The 20,879-nt window shown below is 40.9% G+C and overlaps 1 protein-coding gene across 1 annotated transcript in view; it reads left to right on the forward strand.

Moving 5' to 3' along the window:
* The window catches only part of PKDCC (protein kinase domain containing, cytoplasmic), a 45,111-nt gene extending 24,896 nt beyond the window's left edge, over positions 1–20,215 (forward strand). The window contains exons 4-7 of the mRNA XM_005301259.5: positions 1,026–1,105; positions 2,459–2,566; positions 15,872–16,045; positions 18,943–20,215. Coding sequence (XP_005301316.2) covers positions 1,026–1,105; positions 2,459–2,566; positions 15,872–16,045; positions 18,943–19,028 — 448 coding nt within the window. The 3' untranslated portion in view covers positions 19,029–20,215. The remainder of the gene's footprint in view (positions 1–1,025; positions 1,106–2,458; positions 2,567–15,871; positions 16,046–18,942) is intronic.
* Positions 20,216–20,879: the final 664 nt, after the last annotated feature.

Genomic DNA, 20,879 nt, shown 5'->3' on the forward strand with positions numbered 1-20,879 from the left:
GTCTGATACTTTTGTTTATATTACCAACTCCTAAACTGTCCATCTTTATCTAATGTTCCCTCTGCAACAGGGTTTGTAGAGTTTAGTAATACTGGCTTAGCAACAGAAATTTAAAGGGGCACTGTGAAATTACGTCTACCTTTAAATAATAATAGAGAAGTGAAATCAGCATACCTTTAATTACAAAAAAAAAAATTATTGCTGTGCCCGCTTTTCCAAATCCTAGATGTGTTTTTGTGAAGCCATCACCATTTAACTTGCATTACCAGTTAAATGTTCGCATTTCAGTATCATCAGGCACTGAGCACAGGGCAAGAGCCTTCACAACCAGATGCTTGTTTCAAGCTTGTGAGAAATTAGGCTGGAAATTGTAGAATCTGCTTTACTTTTTGTTTCCTTCATTTTACAGCCGTTTCCTCCCTAGGAAAAGCAACGCAAACTACCTGAATCCCTAGCAGGCTTTTTTTGTTGTTGTTTTGATTTAGTAGAGAATGTGTATTCAAACATGGAGTCCATTCAGGAACATCACGAATGCATGTTAATGATGACCCCACCATGGGAATATTGAAGAGGTCCTGAATTCATCTTAAAGCCTAAAAATAATGCAGAACTGAAAAGGAAATAATTGGTGAAATGAAATAAGCATAAATCTGACCTGTATTTTTAAGGTTTTGAGGGGAAAAAACAAGACTTCAGAGTTTGACAGTGTCCCTTTAATAAAGTTTGTCCAAGTACAGACAGCTTTGCAAATAGTCACAATCCATAGGGCTTCACAGCAAATTTCTATGTTAATGGAACATTTACAGGTAGTTACAAGGCAGCCTTGTGTATAGCAGCTTAGTCTAGGTATGCCAGACAGCTGTGTGACTAGCCTCCGCTATATATTTATTTGATTATAGAATATGATTATATTTCCTGAATAGGTCAGGGACTTAAGGAATAAAATTCTAATAGTTTATGTTGTTCAGTGGTTACTAGACCCTTGCCAACTTTATTTTAAACTATGGGTTACTTTTCCATTGCAGGTTTTTTTTTACATATCTTCTGCCACACAGTGCTCCATCCTCCTTAAGACCATTATTGGATATGATAGTCAATGCGACAGGTAATCCCACTGTAAATATGTGATACTGCCAAATGTCTCCCTTTTTCATATCACTGTAAACTTGAGTGTTTGGGGGTAGAGGGGGGGGAAGGGTGTTACATTTACATGTATTGCTTTAAGGCCAGATTCTGCTTTCACTTAGGGCATGTCTACACTGCAGCTAGAGGTGTAAGTTCCAGCCTGGGGAGATGTACCCATGCTAGCTTTGATCGAGTGAGCATGCTGAAAATTGCAGTGTAGCTATGGTGGATGGGCTAGCCACTGGAGCATCTACCTAGTATCTCTGATGGGATTGTACTTGGGTGGCTAGCCTGAGTCGCTGCTCATGCCACTTTGGCTACACTGCTATTTTTAGGTGCTAGTTTGGGCAGAGCTAGCACATGCAAGTCTACCTGATCTGGGAATTACACCTCCAGATGGAGTGTAGACATGCCCTTAGAATTAAATTCACTCCTGATCAGAGGCGCTAAGATGAGGCCTATATACCATTTAACTCTCTATTTTGAGGTCTTAAGTAGTATTTAAGTAGTATGTGTCTTGTCCTGGGCCCCAGCACGGGGATGAATTCCACCCTTACATAGGTGCAGTTCCCACTGCAAGGCAATGGCAGTTTGACCAGAGCAGTATTTGACTCAGAATTTGGTCTCCTCTGCGTGCAGATCTCAGGAGGAACAAGCCAGCCCACAGAGTGAAATTCATCCTGACCAAAGGGCTCATGCACAGCCCTCTGCAAAATGTTAATCCCATGTTAAGGGATTCATTGGTGTGGAGGACCTTGAATGGGCTATCTCTACCGAGAGGAATTAGAACCACGGAGACAATTTATTGCATACATCTCCCAGATGACATTAGAGATTATTTTATGCTTTAGACTCCAGAGTAGACCATAAAATTATCTTTATCATAAAATGACATTCAGACAAGAGTAGCTTGAGTATGTCTTAACTGTACTTTTGATTTCACGCCAGAGGTTTTTTTTTCCTGCCTGGTCTTCAGTACATTTTATGGGGAGGTATAATGTGCCAGGCTATAAATAATTTCAAAGGGAATTCACTGGAAAGGAGTTTTCATCTCTTGTGGGTAACCCATCCTATCATATTCAGACAGGAAGCTGGCTGTCTCAGTACACTAGCTGCTCAGCTTTGGAGACACAGGGTTAGGGCTTGACTCATCGCATATATGAAAATCAATTTGGCAGTCACTTTGTAATGCCTCATGGACTTTAAGTCCACATCACAAAAACATCACACAGTTTGGCACAACTGAATCTTGATCCTTTGGACCTTACTCAGGTATAATCCCTATTAATTCCAAGTTCTTTGTCTAAATCACTGTTTTTCTGTACTATTAAAGGAGAACTCCACTGGGGAATAGATGAAACAGTGGCTCAGCTAGAAAAAGTTTTGCATTTGTACAAGAGTGGCACATACCTACAGAATGCTACATGGATGCCGAAAGCTGGTAAAGTATTCCTTTGACAAATGTAAAGCTATTGGCTCGATCTAGACTGTGAGGTGTGGAGGGGAGCAGAAATAAGGAGAAGAGACCAAAAAGGCCCCTGAAGTCATGGAAATTGAAGTCCACAGCAGGGCTTCCAGGTAGTCAGAGTTCCATGGGTACCACGGAAGGTACTAAGGCGGGTTGTTGATGCCATGGAGTGCAGCCATCAACCAGGTCAAACCTATGGGAAATCTGCATTATAAATTCATGCTGAAAGGTTCATCATGCCCAAAGACTTATCTCCCAATCTGCATTTTGGAACTTCCCTGAGGTGGGAGTTTGGGGCAGGCCAAAGCAGGGAGCCCATGAAGAGGGAACCAATTTATCTCCATGCTAATATCCTGGCTCTGCATGGATATCCTAAAATTCATGGGATTTCCTTGCAGATATTGCAGCTGCTGCAGGTTAGAAGCATTAAGCCTCCGATCTGCTCTGCAGGGGAAAATCCCTGCAGCTTGCAGCAGCGATACGGTAACAAAACTGCATAAATTGACAAAGAAATTGCATAAAGCTTACATGCTAAGGTTTTTCTTTTACATCTTAACAAAAATCTCTTGCATAGCACCATAAATGTATACAGTGCTTTTCAAACATACGCTGTAGAGAGGGATACATATTCTACCTCGAAGAACACATTACAGATTGTAACATTTGAAAGAAGGTAATAGGTAAATGTTCTTGTTTAGCCACACCACCAAAAAAAGATGCTGGGCAGAATTTATCTTTTTGTAGGTGCAATATCCATGTCAGACTTTGAGTTGCTGGGAGGGTGATAGGAAAATATGATGGTTTTGCTGCACATGCATAGCAGAGAGAAAGAGATGGGTGATAAATGAAGATGGATTTAGGGTAAAGAATTTGAAAAGTTCAGTAAAGCATTTCCCTTGTGACAGACCCATGAGTCAAATGTATTCCTGGTGTAACTCTGCTGACTTTAGTGGACTCTGACCCCAGGGATGAATTTGGCCCACTAATCACAAATAATTCAATATTTATTTTGTTGTAAAATTGGCAAGAAAATTGTTACAGGTGTTCATTTAACTTTCTAATGTTCAGATTTTCATCACAGTCTTTGCTGAGTGATACCTGTCAACAGTCAAATCATTCTCAGCAGCACAATCAACAGTACAAACAAATCCTTTGTTGAGGAAGTGCCAGGAAGGTTGAGGTTTTTCTGGGATGCTGGCTGATTCCAGATTTAGCTGCTATGTCAGGACAATATGAGCTTTTGAATTTTAAAGGCTGTCCTGCTTATAAAGAATTGCCGGGAGAAAACCCAAGACAGCAATGCTAGATGTAACAGTGCAAGGCTTCACTGATATGGAGCAGATCTGCACTCACATTAGGCTTCTGTATTTCATATGTGGTTTAGTTATGTATAATCCTGAATAACTGTGGCTCAGATTCTGCTACCCTTACTCAAGTTGGCTAGTGTCTTTGTTTGCAAGCAGTCCCATTAACTTTTGCGAAACTGCTCCGGGTGCAAAGTGCTACTCAACATGAGTAAAGGGTATAGACATTGCCCTGTGTAACTGCACATAGAGCATGTGAGTACAGTTTTATGCAATTCTAATACAATTCTAATTTAATGTAACATTGAGGTTCTTTAAATTATTTTATGTGAGGATTCAGCCAATGGCAATCAAGAGAAATCAAATATCCTCACAGAAATTACACTGAAACAAGATTTGACTACTTATGGGTAAATTTTCATACTTAGATACCATATCTTCAGAATGCATGGGCCTGTTTCTCATTTGCCATAAGGCCATTTTACACCACTACAGTCATGTAAAAGGACCTTAAAGTGGGTGTGTATATATAATGTATTCATATTTTAAGGCCCCTTTATCCTATGGTGACCAGATAGCAAGGATGAAAAATCGGGACACTTTTTTGGGGGTAGGGGGAGTATAGTTGCGTATACAAGAAAAAGCCCCTCATATTGGGACATTGGGTAACCCTACTTTATCCTCCCAGAGGCCCCAGTGCAAATGAGTGTAATCAGGCCCCATGTGTCCAGGCATATCCTTCCTTCTCCACACAGGTTCTTCTCTCGCAAGATTTCACTTTTAGCACATGACAACTCAGGCAGGGTGTGGTGGTTGGGGAGGATTGGGTGCTCAGGAGAATAGCCAAATGCTGGTCCAGCACACAAGGCAACACTACTCCCAAGCCATACTGGGACCACAGACTAAGTAGTTTGGGCCACTGGGCCACGTAATAACTCTTGCAAGTGGTGGTGGTGGGGGAGGGGGGCACGGATACTGTTCCAACCCATCAGTTCAGCAGCCGCAGAGGCAGTAGCAGTCACAAAAGCAGTTACACTCCCATGTTCTGGCCCTGCCTGGGCGGCGGGGGGGGGGGAGGGGCGGGATTTCACCTCCCTAATCCCTTGCATTTTATGTGGGTGAGACAAATTTCACCTTAAAACACCACTGAAAATGTTGTCCGTGGAAAGACAGAGAAACCAGCAGCACTTCACAGGACACTGTATAACTCTCTCCCAAAGCAAGGGGAAAATATTTTTGTAAGTTGTGGCTTGTTTGTTCTTTTTCTGTCTTGCTCTATAATATAGTGAGAGGGGGAGGAGGCTGTTTGTCAGATGCAGAGCTGATTTAGATTTGGGCTCGGGATTGTGGTTTGGGTTCAAGGCTGAATTGGAATTAGGCTTTGGTTTCAGGTTAAAATGAGGCAAGTTGCAGTGGGGGAGGTTTAGGTTGGATATTAGGAAAAACTTTTTCACTAGGAGGGTGGTGAAGCACTGGAATGGGTTACCTAGGAAGTGGTGGAATCTCCATCCTTAGAGGTTTTTAAGGTCAGGCTTGACAAAGCCCTGGCTGGGATGATTTAGTTGGGAATTGGTCCTGCTTTGAGCAGGGGGTTGGACTAGATGACCTCCTGAGGTCCCTTCCAACCCTGATATTCTATGATTCTATGAAAAGCTTACAAGGTTGTTCTCATAAGATTTCGGTCTAAATGGTGGAAATCTCATCAGGTGACCTGGTCTCACAAGATTTCCACCATCTTGAATAATGGAAATCTCAAGAAATTAACTGCTCATGTGACGTTACCTCCATTTTGGGCTGCAGTCTCACCAAATAACTGTTACCAACAGATTCCTGCTGCATCTGAAAGAGACCTAGAAAATAAGCCTGTTCTGGTATAGAATTTATACTGAAACCAAAGCCACAATAGTAGGTTCAGATCCAGTGAACTGGAAGCGATCTCCCTTTTAAAAAAAGGAACATTAGAAGGTTCAACTCATGGTGCTTCATAATTTGATTTAGATCTAGAAACTCAGAGTTATCCATTGTCTTTAATAGAGAGTTGTAAATCCTTACAAGATGTGATGGTGATCTCTGAAAATGGACTTAAGGAAAAAGCTGAAATCTGGCCTTTCATGAAACAGATTTCTCTATCTAAGCCTATGTTTTTGCATGGAAACCCTTTTCAAGTGAGAAAGGTGATATTGACCATCAGTAGGAAAGTGACACTAGGAAAGTTCTTGTCAATCTGAGCCTGCCCATAAATTAAATTTAAGAACATGAAACATGGTCATGTCACAGAAGGACTTGGGTCTTAAGCTTTCACTGTGTTTCAGCTGTAAAACATTTTACAGTGTTGTAAATTCTATTATACTCTGGACTTTGCTTCTAAATTATTGAAGCAAAACAGAGAAGGGGTGGGGTCAGAAGTCCTTCAGTAGCCATGTAAGTTTTTTGTAATTGTAAATAACACAAAATTGTTATACAGGTGCTACACTGTTTGGAATGACACTGTGTTCAAATGCTTTTATCTGTAATGAGATATTAGTCTCTTCTTCTTCGAACATTGAACAATGTGGATCATACATTTCCTTGTGAATTTTTTTTTCTAAAAATGATAGTAGCATTGCTATAACTGCAAGAATACTATACTAAACAAACCCATTGGATTTCATGGGTGAAATTCCTTCCTCCTTGAAGTCTACAGCAAAACTTCCATTGACTTCAAGAGTGATGCTGATTTACACCAACTCAGGGTCTGGCTCTGGAGTTTTAGTCTAACCTTCCCAACCCAACCTTTCAGTGAATTCTGGAGTTACACAGACATGTATGAGAGGCACTACAGCTAGTCAATCCTGTAGCTTTGTTATTCATTAAAGAAAATAGGTGACCCATTATTAAGTCTTGAGGGGTGGGTTAGCCAAAAGAAAGGCATAATTAGCAGAAATAAAAGCAGTTGTTTGAACCAAGTACATTTACAGGACTCAAGAGACAGAATGCCAGGGAGTAAGGTAAAAGACATTCCCTGTTTTCCTTTGTCCTTTGACATTTTGGCAGGGTTGCGCTGTATGTAAATATTTACAGTGCAATAATGTTTCTTAAAAAATACTATAGCAACCTGCTTGAGAAATTATAAATCTGCTCAAGAAATTTTAGTGGTGTGTGTGTGTGTGTGAGAGAGAGAGAGAGAGAGACTTTGGAGGGTGGGAACAGATTATATTCAGGCAGTTTTTATATGCCATATTAGGTTGAGCTACAAAAGACAATAAGCACTTTCTTGAAGATACTTAAAGACACACATGTTACAGATAGGACTACATTACAAACAATTCCCTACAAATAGTCTCACAGATTCTAAAATGAATTAGTTTTGGTCAGGATTATGCCCCTGTTGTGTCCTTTCGCACAACCATATAGGTCCAGATTGTATGAGGCCTTTTACTGAGGCCTGGCCTACACTAGAAGGGGGGGGGGGGGGAATCGATCTAAGTTATGCAACTTCAGCTATGTGAATAACATAGCTGAAGTCAACGTACTTAGATCTACTTACCGTGGTGTCTTCACTGTGGTAGGTTGACTGCTACCACTCCCCCGTTGACTCCGCCTATGCTTCTCGCTCCGGTGGAGTACGGGAGTCGACGGGAGAGTGCTTGGTGGTGGATTTTATTGCGTCTTCACTAGACACAATAAATCTACCCCTGCTGGATTGATCGCTCTGGAGGTAAGTGTAGACATGTCCTGAGTCGCATCGGGATAGAGGGGCATGGAGGAAGCCTCCCCATTGGCCATGCAAGGGCCTCCACTGCTAGCAGTCTGTGTGCTCCCTCCACTTTAGGGAGCACAAGGATTCGTTTTGCAGCCATACATGGGGCAGGAGACTAAAAATGAAAAGGGGAGAGGCATGGTCTGACCTCTACCTTTATCGGCCCATGGAGTGGGGCCAATCCACTAGGAGTGCGTAGTTATGGAACAGAGTGCTCGCCTCTACCATCAGCATGTAGCAGCCCCAGAGAGACAGTAGCTGACTTCCATAGGGTGTAGCTCTGACTCACTTTTACAGGGCTGTAGCATAAATATAATGACATAGCCCTGAGAAAATAAGGAGTTACTGTATTCCTTTCCCTCGTAGACAGTAGGATATACATCTCCACCCTTGTGCTGCCAAGGTACTCCTTTCCTCTCTGCTCTGAAAAATGACTCTAAAATGGCATCATGGAGTTTCATATTATTTATCTTTCCATTGCTCTAGGATCAAATTTGACCAGCTTAGTAATAAAATGTTTTTTCTAACTGCTGGGCTGGACCTTCAGACGTGTTAGGAGCCAGATTTTATTTAGGCTGCTAAAGATGCAGCTAGGCACCTAGTGGAATTTTCAAAAGTGCTGAGGTGCCTAATTCCCAATGGCAGTTAAGCCCTGTTGAAAATCTCACTACTAGGTGCCTAACTCCAACTGGGTGCTATGCACCTAGGAACTTCTGAAAATTCCACTATGTGTCTAGCTGCATCTTTAGCAGCTTTTAAATATGTTTAAAAATCTGACCCTATACATTTTCTGGCTTGTGCAGTATCACGACCATTTGGTATGTTCACAGCATAGGAACAGAGAAGTTAGATAAAACCATACAATACTTTTGAAGGAAGGTTGCATTTTAACAATACTTGATTTTTTTTAGAATTTAGATTAGAATAATACACAAGAATAATACAAAAATAGAGAGACAAAGCAGGCTGCTCCCTAAGACAGAGAGGCACAGGTCACCTCACTTTACTTTAGACTGCCTGTCTGCTGCCACACTGTTGCTCACACACTTTCCTACAAAGCTCCCTGCCTGCAAGCAGGACCTGGGAATTCCCCGAGCATTTAAAGTGATAGCTCTACAATTTTAATACAGTTTTTCATACACCAATGAAGATTTTGCTGGCCAAATTCTGCCTCCGTCATATCTGTGCAACCCCAGTCTCTGGTACAGCTACCTTCAATGAGGTTGCACTGCAGAGGCATAACTGCAGGTAGAATCTGCCACTGTAGTTGGAACCTGGTTAACAGTTCTATTGTCAATGCATGAGCCAGAAAAAAAACCAACTTTTTCTCCTGTCATGGTGCAATGTTGACAGGAGGACAAAATGCAAATATTTGTACTGCAGCAGCCCTGACAGGCTCCAATCAAGACAAGGGCTTCATTGTGCTAGGCACTGTACAGATACATAGTAAGGGACCGTCCCTGCTCTAAAGAGTTTGACAGTCTAAATAGACAGGACAGACAAAAGATGGAGCAGAAACAGAAAGGAAGTGTCTTTCCCAAGGTCATGCAGCAGGTCAGTGTCCTATCCAGATGCTTTTTTCACTGGACCACAGCACCTCTCCAAATGGCTGCAGTGATTTAGTGGAGGAGGGCAAGTGTGATTGGAAGTGGAGATAAATGGAATAAACTTGATGAGTAATTTTCCCTGCTATACTACCGTTTTGTTGCTGGCATGGGCCTGTAGCACCCCCCCCCCCAAAAAAAAGCTTTTGTATAATGCAAAATCACATTAACTTGGCCTAAGAGCCATATTTATGGGGCATTCTTTTTGAATGAATTAATATAGCATATGGAAATGTGGACAAATGAAAAATGTAAAATGAGACCTGCTGAAAGTCAAGCAAACAAATGTAATATCAAGAGGGCAAACAGTTGTAATAACAAAGTTCTCGCTCTGTTTCTTAATCTGAATGTATGTGTGAAGCAGTAAGTATATTTTTCTGTTATTTAGAGTCGGGTTCTACCGTCCGTACTCATTGGGAAATCAGTGGGACTATTTGTATAGCAAGGTATTACTGAGATTGATAGAATCAGGCCCTTTATGTTTAACTACAAGCAAGGGCAGTTGGGAGTAGGGGGGGAAGAAATCCAGAAGCAAGTTTAATTATTTTATCATTACAATGGAAGTGGGGGTGAAATAGGGAGTAACAGGATTACTTTGTCAAGGATGCAGCTGTGTCATTGACCCATGGTGTATTGGCAGGTGATAACTGGAAAAGATGACTGGGCAATTTCCCACTTGGTAGCTGTAGCTGGTAGTAAAAATTCACTCTAGCTGCTGTGGCTGAAATAAATGGTCATTAGGACTGATTAAAGTCAGATTTAAGGTGATTTAAGCAATTTAAAAGGGGGAACCACAGCCTGTTTATAATGTAGTCCTGGAGTTATTTATACAATTGAGTCTGGTACTGTGAAAACGAGCATGTTTATAGATTAGAGTCAGCACTGGGACAACACAGGTGATTTTTTTGCTAAGATAATTTTGGGATGTTAGTGCCTTTTAAGCTTTGCTATTTTGTTTTTAATTCTAGTATTTGGTCAGTGATTTGTTAGTTTGCCGTGAACTGATTTCAGTTTTTAAATATATCACTTTATCCTGTGAAATGGTACATGGTCAAGATGTCTTTTCTGCAATATAGGGGTGGGCCAGAGCCTTTAGGACATTTTGGGCCTGATCTAAATTACTTGTCAATTTACAGCAGTGTAACATAAATTAATGGGCTTGAGTCTGATCTTGCTTTACACTTACTTTCTCCCAGTGTAACGGTCCCAGTTTTGCTGGAGTGAGTTACCTTACATCTAGAGCTTTTGGGGAATTTTTCAGCTAAAAATCTTTTTGTTGGAAAATGCCAGTTAAACAAAGCAAACTTCATAGGAATGGGTCCGTTTCAACTAATTTCCCATTTAGAAAGAAAGAGAGAAAGAAAAAGTTCTGAAATGAAACATTGTTTGTTTTTTAATTTGAAATGACTTTTTACTTCAAAATTCAGGTTAATTTATAGATAATTAAAAAAAACCTAAATGAAATATGATTTATTTAAAAACACATCTTGGATTTTTGGTTCATGAACAATTTTTAGATTTCAACTTATGATTTGGGCTGGGAAAATGTTTCGAAATCTCAAATTTTTGTAGGATGGGCAAACTGTTTCCTGCCTGGCTCTACTTACATCAGTGTGAATAGAGAATTTGGTCCCAGAGGTTAAACTGGTATGAAAATGGTATAAGTGATAACAGAATCCGGCCTAGTGTAGTTAAAGTTTATTTGTTTCAACATTTACAAAAATATGTACAAGTGAAAAGGAATATTTTGGGTAAGGAATTATTTATGAACACAGTGTAATTCTTTGATCTATTCCTTGACTTTACAGTGATAGACTTTAAATATGCTATGTCAGATTGTGTATATGTATGTGAAAGTGTAAATTTATGGCTGCATTTATAGTATTAGGCAAGTATTTATTGGTTTTAAACACCATTAGTCTGGAAATCGACCAGAACTTTGACCTTTTTATGATGTGATTTACTGCTGTGAGCCTTCAAATTCCATGGACTCCATTTAAGTAAGTTTCAGGTTTGGGAAGGCAAAAACCTGAGCTAAAGCTGTCTTTAAATCAGTAGGGTATTTCTAAATAGAACAAGTATATTGAACCATTGTGATCAGGATGAACATTTAAAGTAGTTGTTTGAGAAATGCACCTTAGATTTCTTAAGCCATATCACACATCAGGTAAAAAGTCCTGATGTGGCTACAAATCTCATTCAAACCTCTCTCTTTGATACATACAACAAAGTACAAGTGAGCTATGTAACATTTTTATCTTGCTATATCCTACATAGTGAACCACTAAAGCTAGGTGAGTGACATGAACATAAAAGCAAATGGATAGAAAGTAAGTGACTGGAAAGTTACCACTTAGTGGGTTTATTTTTCATCTTGATAGTTTATCTCAGATTGAGCAAGTTTTGAATAGGAGAGGAATGCTCTCTGAACCATTGAATTAGTACCACGTTTATCAGTATTTTGATTCATTATGTATTTGAGTGGTTACATTTGGGCATATCTAAAATACATAGCTTACCTTTTAATTGGACATACCAATTAGTGTTGTCAGAACTCCTGTTAATTAAGTAACTCTCCAATTGCCTTCAAGTAAGGGCTTCTTATCCTGCTATCCCTATTTAAGTGAGTAAAGTGTCTTGGTTTCAAATACTCACAGCACAATGGGATTACTCACACAAGTAAAGGCTACGGATCGGACCCTTGATTTGAAGTGATATACACATGATATTCGCATGATATTTTTCTTCATTGTGCAAATTACAAAGATACTAGATCATCATGTTCTGAGACAAGGTGAATCTTTGGAAAAGGATTCACTTCTCAGACCAGTATTCAGTTGTTCTTGTCATGAGTTAGAGTTTTTTCTAGGTTTAGGTACAAGCAGTTTAAGATATTTTCTATAACCCAAAAAAGCACATGGGCCTGACTGCCCTGGGGCGGGGGGTGGGGGGAGGATGTCTCCTGGAGATCCCTAATTGAGGAGGAGGAATAATTTGTGGCACCAGTTTAAAGGGGTACAGCAAACTTGTTCCCCTGCAAGGCTGGAAAGCCCTGCTGGCAGGAGAGAGGTGGGGGAGGGGGAAAGGAGCTACATTTCAGCCTACTCTTCATCCTGCCCTCTTTCAGGTGAGATGCTGCCAGGGGACCAAAGCCTCTTGACAGCAGCCCCTACACTCAGGGCTATGATTTAGGCTTTCCTGTTGTAGGCCACACAAGTAGTGGCAAAGGCTCCTTTCCTGTTCCTCCCCTGCATGGCCACTTATGGCAGAGGCACAGCTGGCCTTTAGGAGCAGCTCACCCCCTCACATCTATTTTAAAAATAGACATGAAAAAAATGATTAAAGGGAAAATGTAGTAAGGGTTATTACATTCGTGGTAAGGGGAAAAGTGATGTATGGAGAAGGAAGCTAAAGTGTGTCTTGATGTGGCTGTCGAGGTTGCCATATGGTTCTCACTTTGACAGCAACACCAGTTGGCAGTTACTGTACTCATATGTTAGGGACCCGAGCGTGGTGCCCCTGAAGCCAATGGGAGATTTTCTGTTGACTTCAGTGGAAGCAGGAGAGGATCCATAATGATCTAAGTTTGATGCAAAGTCCAGTTGTAGATATCGGATCAGGATTTCTGTCGGAAAATTTAATGCTTTTAAAAAGTAAACTGCCCATCTCTTCACATTGTGCTTGCTGAAATGCATCATGCTCAGGACATCAGCCTTTCCACAGGAAAACCCACACAATGGAAAGGGAACCCCATGACAATCCCCTCACATTTCCCCTCCCCCCTACACTTTCACCATATTGGAAAACATAGGTGCTGGAACTGGGGATGCTGCCGTAACCCCTGGCTTGAAGTAGTTTCCATTATAAATAAGGTTTAGAGTTTTGTTCAATGGCTCTCAGCACCCCGCCACTATAAAAATTGTTCCAGAACCCCTGCTGGAAAACCCAAGAATCTGTGGGTGTTTTGAGAAATGTGCCAGTCTTGGGGTTCTGCCAGAGCTATCCACATGGAGGCCCTGTTCCTCCACACTTCCCATTGGCCTCCTATGTCTCTACCTCTGCCAGGACTGTGCAAGGAAGCTTAGTAACTTCTCAGCCAGGGAATGTATCAGTCTTCCTCTGTGTATATTTTTGTGGTTTGGATTATCATTTACTAAATACACTGCGATACTATTTACATTAGTACAGAGCTCAGAGACTTTTGCAGACCATTGTGGCTTCCCTGCTCTAGGAACTGGACAAAGAGGTCACTGCTGCACACCTCAGAGCTGCTCCAAGTAAAAAGACTATCTTCACTCTAATGTTTACATGAACATGACCTAGGTACCTTTTTGAATTTGCGCCAGCAGGGTCTACATGGGATAGTTAAATCACAACACATTAGCACAATCTATAATTCACACCCCTCAGTCAAAACAAGCCCCCAGTCTCTTTGAAAGTGAATGAAAACTGCTTTTTTTGGATAGATGTATGAATAAAGGAAATAGAGCTTCAGCTGCTCTGGCTCACTGTGGTTAAAGAATTGTAATGGTAGGTAGGGTAGGGAGCAGGGCCGCCCAGAGGATTCAGGGGGCCTGGGGCAAAGCAATTTCGGGGGCCCCTTTCATTTAAAAAAAAAGTTGCAATACTATAGAATACTATATTCTCGTGGGAGCCCCTGCGGGGCCTGGGGCAAATTGTCCCACTTGACCCCCCCCCCCCGCCCCCGGGCAGCCCAGGTAAGGAGTGGGGGAAACTGTTGAGAGAAACATTGAATATATAGTAACACGTTAGAAATGAAACAATGTAATATCTAGTAGAGAGACTTTTAAAACATATTTGCCTGTAGGAGATTTAAAAAAAAAGTAAATTGCAGTTTGATAGGTGGGTTACTCGGAGACAGATTTCTGTTTGTATAGTGAAGATATATCACATGATGTTGGGGTTGCTATGCAGACTTCCTGCCAAGGCCTGCTAGAGTTTGACCTTAGACGCTGTCGTCAGGAGCTTGGCAAGCTCTGAGGAGAGTTCCCTGTAAGGGCCCAAGGCTTGATCCCTACCGGCATTCCAGCACTATAGTAGATGTTCATTTTCCTCCGTTACTTAAAAAGTATGTCCAGCTTGCAGATGTCCGTTTAGGTGTACTGATTCACCTTTGCCTGGCACCTTTTGTAGTCACACCGGTGCAAGGTGATCATTTCACATCCACTTTGCATTCGGTTGGCACTGGTATAATTGACTACATAAGGAACAGGGCAATGGTAGACTGGACCCGTTGTTCGCCTTACATGGAGTGTCTCACTGACCTTAGAGTGAAGGCACAAATCAACTCAAATCAGTCTCTCTGCTGTAGCTCTGGTCAAATAATTCCATTACATTTAATACTAATAACATATGTCTGACCAGTGACCGTTCTTATTCATGCAGCAGCTTTTTAAGGAGACTTTTTTTTGGGTAATTGTTTCCCATTTTTTAAATCCATTCTGGGGTCTGATCCTGCATCTACAGTAGTTAATGGGAGCTTTGTCATTGACTTAAATGGGACATGATTGGACTCTTATTGTGTTTCCTGTTGGTGTATGTCTTATTTTTGTTTTGACCAGGGTCATAAGAGCATATTGACTATTTCACTCACTTTCCATATAAATATTATGGAATGTACCCTAAATGGTGAGTAATTGTGTATGAATCAAACTGTTGGCTGTTAAGTCTATAGTAAACACTGTCTGTTGGACTGGAAGCATCCTTACAAAGCTCTCTCTGAAATATTAGCAGGCTGAAACGTTGCAGTTTCAAGCAAAAGATCCTTGAACTAAAGTGACTAAAGAAGTAGGGCACGCAGCTACAATTTCCGTAATAGATGCAATTAGAATAACTATAGAATGATTTTTTTATTTCTGTGTTCTGGGAGCTAAGTAGAAATATTTATAAATGATTAGTTTAATTTTGCTGATGCATTCATCAGAGAAGCCCAAGAGCAGCTGGGAGACTGAGAGGAGCTGTGAACAGAGAACAAGAGGGAGCTCATAAAGGCAAGAGAGACTGAACGGCAGCCAAGGGAGCCAAGTAATCCACAGGGCAATTGCAGAGGAGCTGGGCAAGAACCAAGCTGACATGCTTTATGGGCTCTTTTTGTCCCTCCTTCCCCCTCCCACCCCCCCGAGACCCATCAAGCAACTCCCCTTTTGTGTTAATCTGAGCAAGGAAAAAAGTTTGCTTAATTAAAAGCCTGTCTTTTCTTCATGTTCTAAAGAAGCTAGAGTGAAATAACATGCTCTCCTGGCTGAGAGGGAGGGGCAGGAGTGCCTGATCAGGTCTCACCCTGACAATCCCATTCAGTGTTAAGAACGAGGACAGGGAATCAGTTCATTCAAGTGGATGCTCTTTATTGAATGGGACATTCTCCCAGTAAAACCCCATATAAAATCTATCGTGCCTGCTCAGGAAAGAGGCAAAAACATCTTGTGTACGCACAGTTTTACGGACAGATCCTTTTCTATAAAATAAATAAATAAATTAGAGCACCAGAGGTGATGAAAATCTTATGTGATAGATTATGAGAGATGTCCCTTCTCTCTCCCACCCTCCCAGCACTTTGACAAACCCTTTCAGAAGAGCTTTCCAACTGATTGTTTAGCTCTGGTTTTTGCAGAGTACCAACAGATACCTGAAGCTGCTATTCCCGATGAGAACTACAGGTGCTGGCCTTCTTACCATCACAAGGGCTGCCTCCTCTCTGTGTTCGATGTCGGCGAAGCCATCGAGGTCTGCGAGAATCACTCCCAGTGCAAAGCTTTTGTCCTGACCAACCAGACAACGTGGACAGGTAACCGGTGCTATTGAACAAATGCAGCAGCTGGTGAATGAGTTACACTGGAGTAGGCTCATGGGAGAATAGTTGCTAGAGATGGGAGGATGTCTCTTAACCCTCAGTTGGGGCTGAGCAGAGGAGGTGGGCTAGGCTGTACTTTCCTTGTGCTCCATAGAGGGGGGGTCTGTGCACTGACTCAGAAGAGCCTGGCATGAAGGGATCAATTGGGGGCAGCTGGACAGGGATCACAGGGACTTGACCTCCCTGGGAGTTTTCACATGAGTAAGATAGGCAAGATTTGGCCCAACATTTGAATTTGAAAGAAACATTCAAGTCCATATGATCTGGTTTGAAATTAGGCCAAACAAGTTCTCTCCTCCCTCCTTCCATCACTTAGCTATGACCCTCTGGCAGACAGAAGAGGGTCCTGATCCTGACAGAAATACTGTGCTGTCGTCAGCTATAATAAATAAGCAGCTGATGTTCTGGTTTAGATGCTGTTTGTTGGTAAGGAGAGTTGGCACAACCTTCGAGACAAAGGATAGTTCAGTTGCTAGGGCACCATCCTAGGATTTGGGAGAGCTGGGGTTAAATCTCTGCTCTGTCATAGACTTCCTGGGTGAGCTTGGGTAAGTCACTTCGCTTCTGAAGAAATGTCTACAGTGTGTGTGAAAATCGGTGGCAGTGAATTTTAGACTTGTGTTACATCGCTAAAAACAGCTGTGGAGATGTCTGGGCTTGGGCAGGAGCTCGGGCTCTGAAGCTCGGTGGGGGATGAGTTTTGAAGCCTGAGCTGCGCTATGTACACAGCTGGTTTTGGTGTGAGCCTGTCGGTAGCCCTAGTAACTGAAATTTGCTGCTGCAGGTTTAAAAAGCAGTCTAGATATACCTTCCCTGTCTCAGTTCCTGTCTGAGGGGACGATAGCCCTTCCCTACCTCAGAGGAGTGTTGTGAGGGGCTCAGATACTGTGGTAATGGGAGCCATACAAATACTTGAGTCTGTAAACCCCTAGTTTAAAGAAGTGATAAGACTACATAATAAAAATCTCCTTCAGCTTCTCTGTACAGTAGTGCTCTGCTCTGGGAAAATCAGCTCTAATCTTCAAAGTCATTGTGTACTAAGATCTATATGTAAATGATGGTACAGTAGTGACACAAATCATCAGAAAGGGAGTAAAATGGTTAAGGCAGAAATGTAAAAATGACAACACTACCTGGGCATAACATTGTGCTACTTTAACTGCTCATGCATTGTGCCCCATTGTGGGTAGATAGCAAAGATGCAGGCCTACATATTTAGAAGTGGCCACTTAGTTTGGTAGCTTAGTTTCTGGTGTCCAACTAGAGACACCCTAAATCTGATTCTCAGCTAGTGTAAATCAATGTAGCTTTGACTTCAGTGGAGCTATGTTAATTTAGACCAGGCCAAAATCTGTCTCTTTATCTCACTCAGGTACCCCAAAACTGGAGGCACCCACAATAGACACCTTTTTTTAAAAAAGGTGTCCATAGGATGGTATTAGCTGTAAGGTGTGGTATGCAGCTGTGGATCTTCACATCCATTGTGCACCCCAAAGACATGAACAGAGCCTACCTAGAATGAAGAATATATATCACAGGTTTATGCAAGCCTTATCCTGAGGAGCCAACACTTTCTAGCTGATCATCTCATACTGTCCATTACATGACAATCAGATTTACCAAATATACCACTAAAAACACCTTCTTGAGCTCTGGTGAGATTTGCAGGAAGAAAGGAACAGCTCCCTTAATTGAATAGCACCATCAAAATAATTCTTTAAAATAATACTTTAATTCCTGCTACATTATCACTTGATTTTCAGGCATTCTGATGAGTTATTGATTATTTAAAACCATATGTGTTGGCATCCAGATCAGCATGTGATAGGTTTTTTAGGGAAATGTTATCCAGCTGAAGAGGCAGGATTTGTGGGAATATCATTTGGCTGTATTACCTTGAGGCAGAAGGTGGGGAAGGTTGAATTACTGCCTAAAGACACAGTAGCGTATATTCCAGTGACTCAACTTTATCAATTACAGTGGGTGCCCTAGGGATTTCAGTATGCTGGGATCACATCCAGATAGAGGGGATGTAAGAAAGATCTTAGTTCGACAAGCATGATGAGAGCAGAAAGGGCTAGCGAGGCACCAGCAAATACCAACAACCAACCCCTTTCTGAAGGACAGCCTTAAATGAACTGTGGCTTAAAGGATTAATTATGTAATGGAAACTGTACAGGCTGCCCATCACTCAGTGTTTTTTGTTGTACTAGTTTGTTGGTAAGAGTGGAAAATCTGCTACAGTTGACTTAAAAATCTGAACAACAGGAGATGACTTATTTAGCATCTGTGTTTCAGACTAGGCCAAATTTGGTGCATATATACATTTTTGAGGCGGTTCAAGCAGGCCAAGAAGATATTCTTGCATGATCTAGTGAGTGCCCTTCATTTAAGTTGTTATCCAGAGCCCATTAAAATCAATGGGATGACTTATAGAAGCTCCTTCAACTCTATAAATAAATCAGATTAATACAATTTTAATCTTCAAATGCTTCTCTTAGTTACACCTGGGCAACCCCAGAGGGCCAAATCTTGACCCCACTTATCCTAGCATATACCTGGAGTAGCTCTGCTCTTAGTGATTCTGGTTTGAATCCATAATAAACCTATGGAAATCAATGTAGTGTTGGTGTAGCAGAGTGCAGTTTGGCCCTTGTGACTTCAGCAGAAAGACTCCAGATTTATACCAGCTTGAAAGAGGGAAGAATTTGGCCTCCTGTGTAGTTTAAAGAATGCAGAGAAAGAATCAGGATATGAGATTTCAGTGTTTGGAATAGACCAAAATGTTGGTAATCACTTCTAATTATTTTCTTCTTTCATGTTCCGTTTAGGTCGGCAGCTTGTCTTCTTCAAGATGGGCTCAAATCATATCGTGCCTGATCCTGACAAGATAACATATGTGAAAGTGACAGGCTGACAGCTTAAGTGGCTTAGTCTGACTTGTAAATGACAGGAACTGTTTGTGTATAAATATAGACAGCTGTTATGTACAAGATGTCTGCGGGAGGGAGAGATAATTGCACTATTACTCATTCTAATCTAGAGTGCTAAGCAAAACTTTAAAGAAATGACCTGCATGACCAGGATGAATGTGCAATACAACAACATTTTCAAAATGTGATTTTTAAAACAAAACAAAAAATACAAAATGTGATACACTGTTGGAATATAAGTTGGGTTTTAAAGCAGTAGGTAACTCTAGCCTTTCTAACCAAGGTTAATGATCTGTACACATTTGCACAGAGTTGGAAGTTCATAATTTCCATAGGAAGTCTGGGTCCTCTGCCATGATATTTATTTAGACAAGTACAATCACTACAGAGTTAATGAAGCTTATCAGTTACAAAGCTAAATATCAAATGTTATAGAAGACAATCAACATTTGTGTCAATGTTATCAGATATGCAAGACCAAAAACATTTGTAGAAATACTATGGGCCTATCATCAATGGAACTCAGCCATATTTATAATTTTAAAAATTTAGCCAATTTTCATTTTGTTTGAAAAGTTTATGAAAACATTTATCTTTAATTTAAGAAAGCCATATTTCAGTTGTTTAGGCCCTGATCCAGCAAAGCACTTAAGCATATGGCAACTTTAAGCATGAGTAGTCCCACTGAAGCCAGGGAGATTTAAGTCCATGCTTAAGTGCTTTGCTGAATAGGGATAGCTTTAAGTATATATTTAAGTGTTTTTCTGAATCAAGGCCTTAATCACTGTCCAAAATATTCCCTAAGGTATTTCACTGACAGATCAGCAAAGCAATCCAGCAGTTTGAACAACATAATTTTTGATGAAAATCTTGCCATGGAAAACTTTCCATTTGTAGTATCCTCAAATCCTTGGTTTTCTAAGGTGCTTCTTACTAGTTCTTAGAACAAATGAAATGAAAAACCAACACTAGCCTTAAATTCTATATAAATAGATGCATTTTATAGGCATAGTGTGTCTAGAGAATTTGCTTTCAGTGAAAGCAATAAACTAAATGCTAAAAGTGACCAATGTCATACTGTTTTGTAGTTTGTGCATTCAGAAAATTTTGTACTTTTGTTCCTTAAATTGTTTATTTTTGTAAAAAAAATAAAATTTAAAATTTGTCAGTTTTTTTCTGTGCTTCACCCTAAGGCCTGAACCCTGTGAAGCTGCATGTAAGTTCTTAACGTAGAATATTGTAAGTCGTGCACAATTCTGCCTTAGGATATACATGACTCCCTACTGACTTCAGTGGGAATCTGGTGTGCGTATCCAAGAGCGAAGTTTGGCCCTGTATGTGTGTTTGTCTATGCTGAAATAAGTGACCTTTAGGTCGAGAGACCATGTTTCAGTAGCTTCTCTTTCTTTGTGACTTCAGTCATGTAAATATAGCTCACTGGTGTTCAAACAGTTTGAATTAACAGCGGATTAGAATAGAATCTGAAGTAATTAATCATAGGACTAAATTCTGTTTGTCCTCACTGGGCTCTGCTCAGGGCAGTGGGGGAGAGGGAGGAAGGGAGCTGCCTCAGCGAAGCAGAAGTTCTCTCAGCTTTCTGACTATGCAGGAGAGGATGTTCTTGGGGTAGCACATTCAGCAACAGTCCTTACTTCACTGCAGTTTCTCAGAGATCACTGATATTGTAATAATATCTCACAAATCACTAAAATGACATGCTATAATTCACAGATTAGCATTTTAGCTGCTGCAATAACTGATTGTATAATTAGGAGTCCATCATTCATTTAATGGTGATAAACACACAGGAAGGAGTCCTTTAAAATTCATTACAC

Source organism: Chrysemys picta, chromosome 3 (assembly GCF_011386835.1).
Source record: "Chrysemys picta bellii isolate R12L10 chromosome 3, ASM1138683v2, whole genome shotgun sequence".
Lineage (NCBI taxonomy): Eukaryota > Metazoa > Chordata > Testudines > Emydidae > Chrysemys > Chrysemys picta.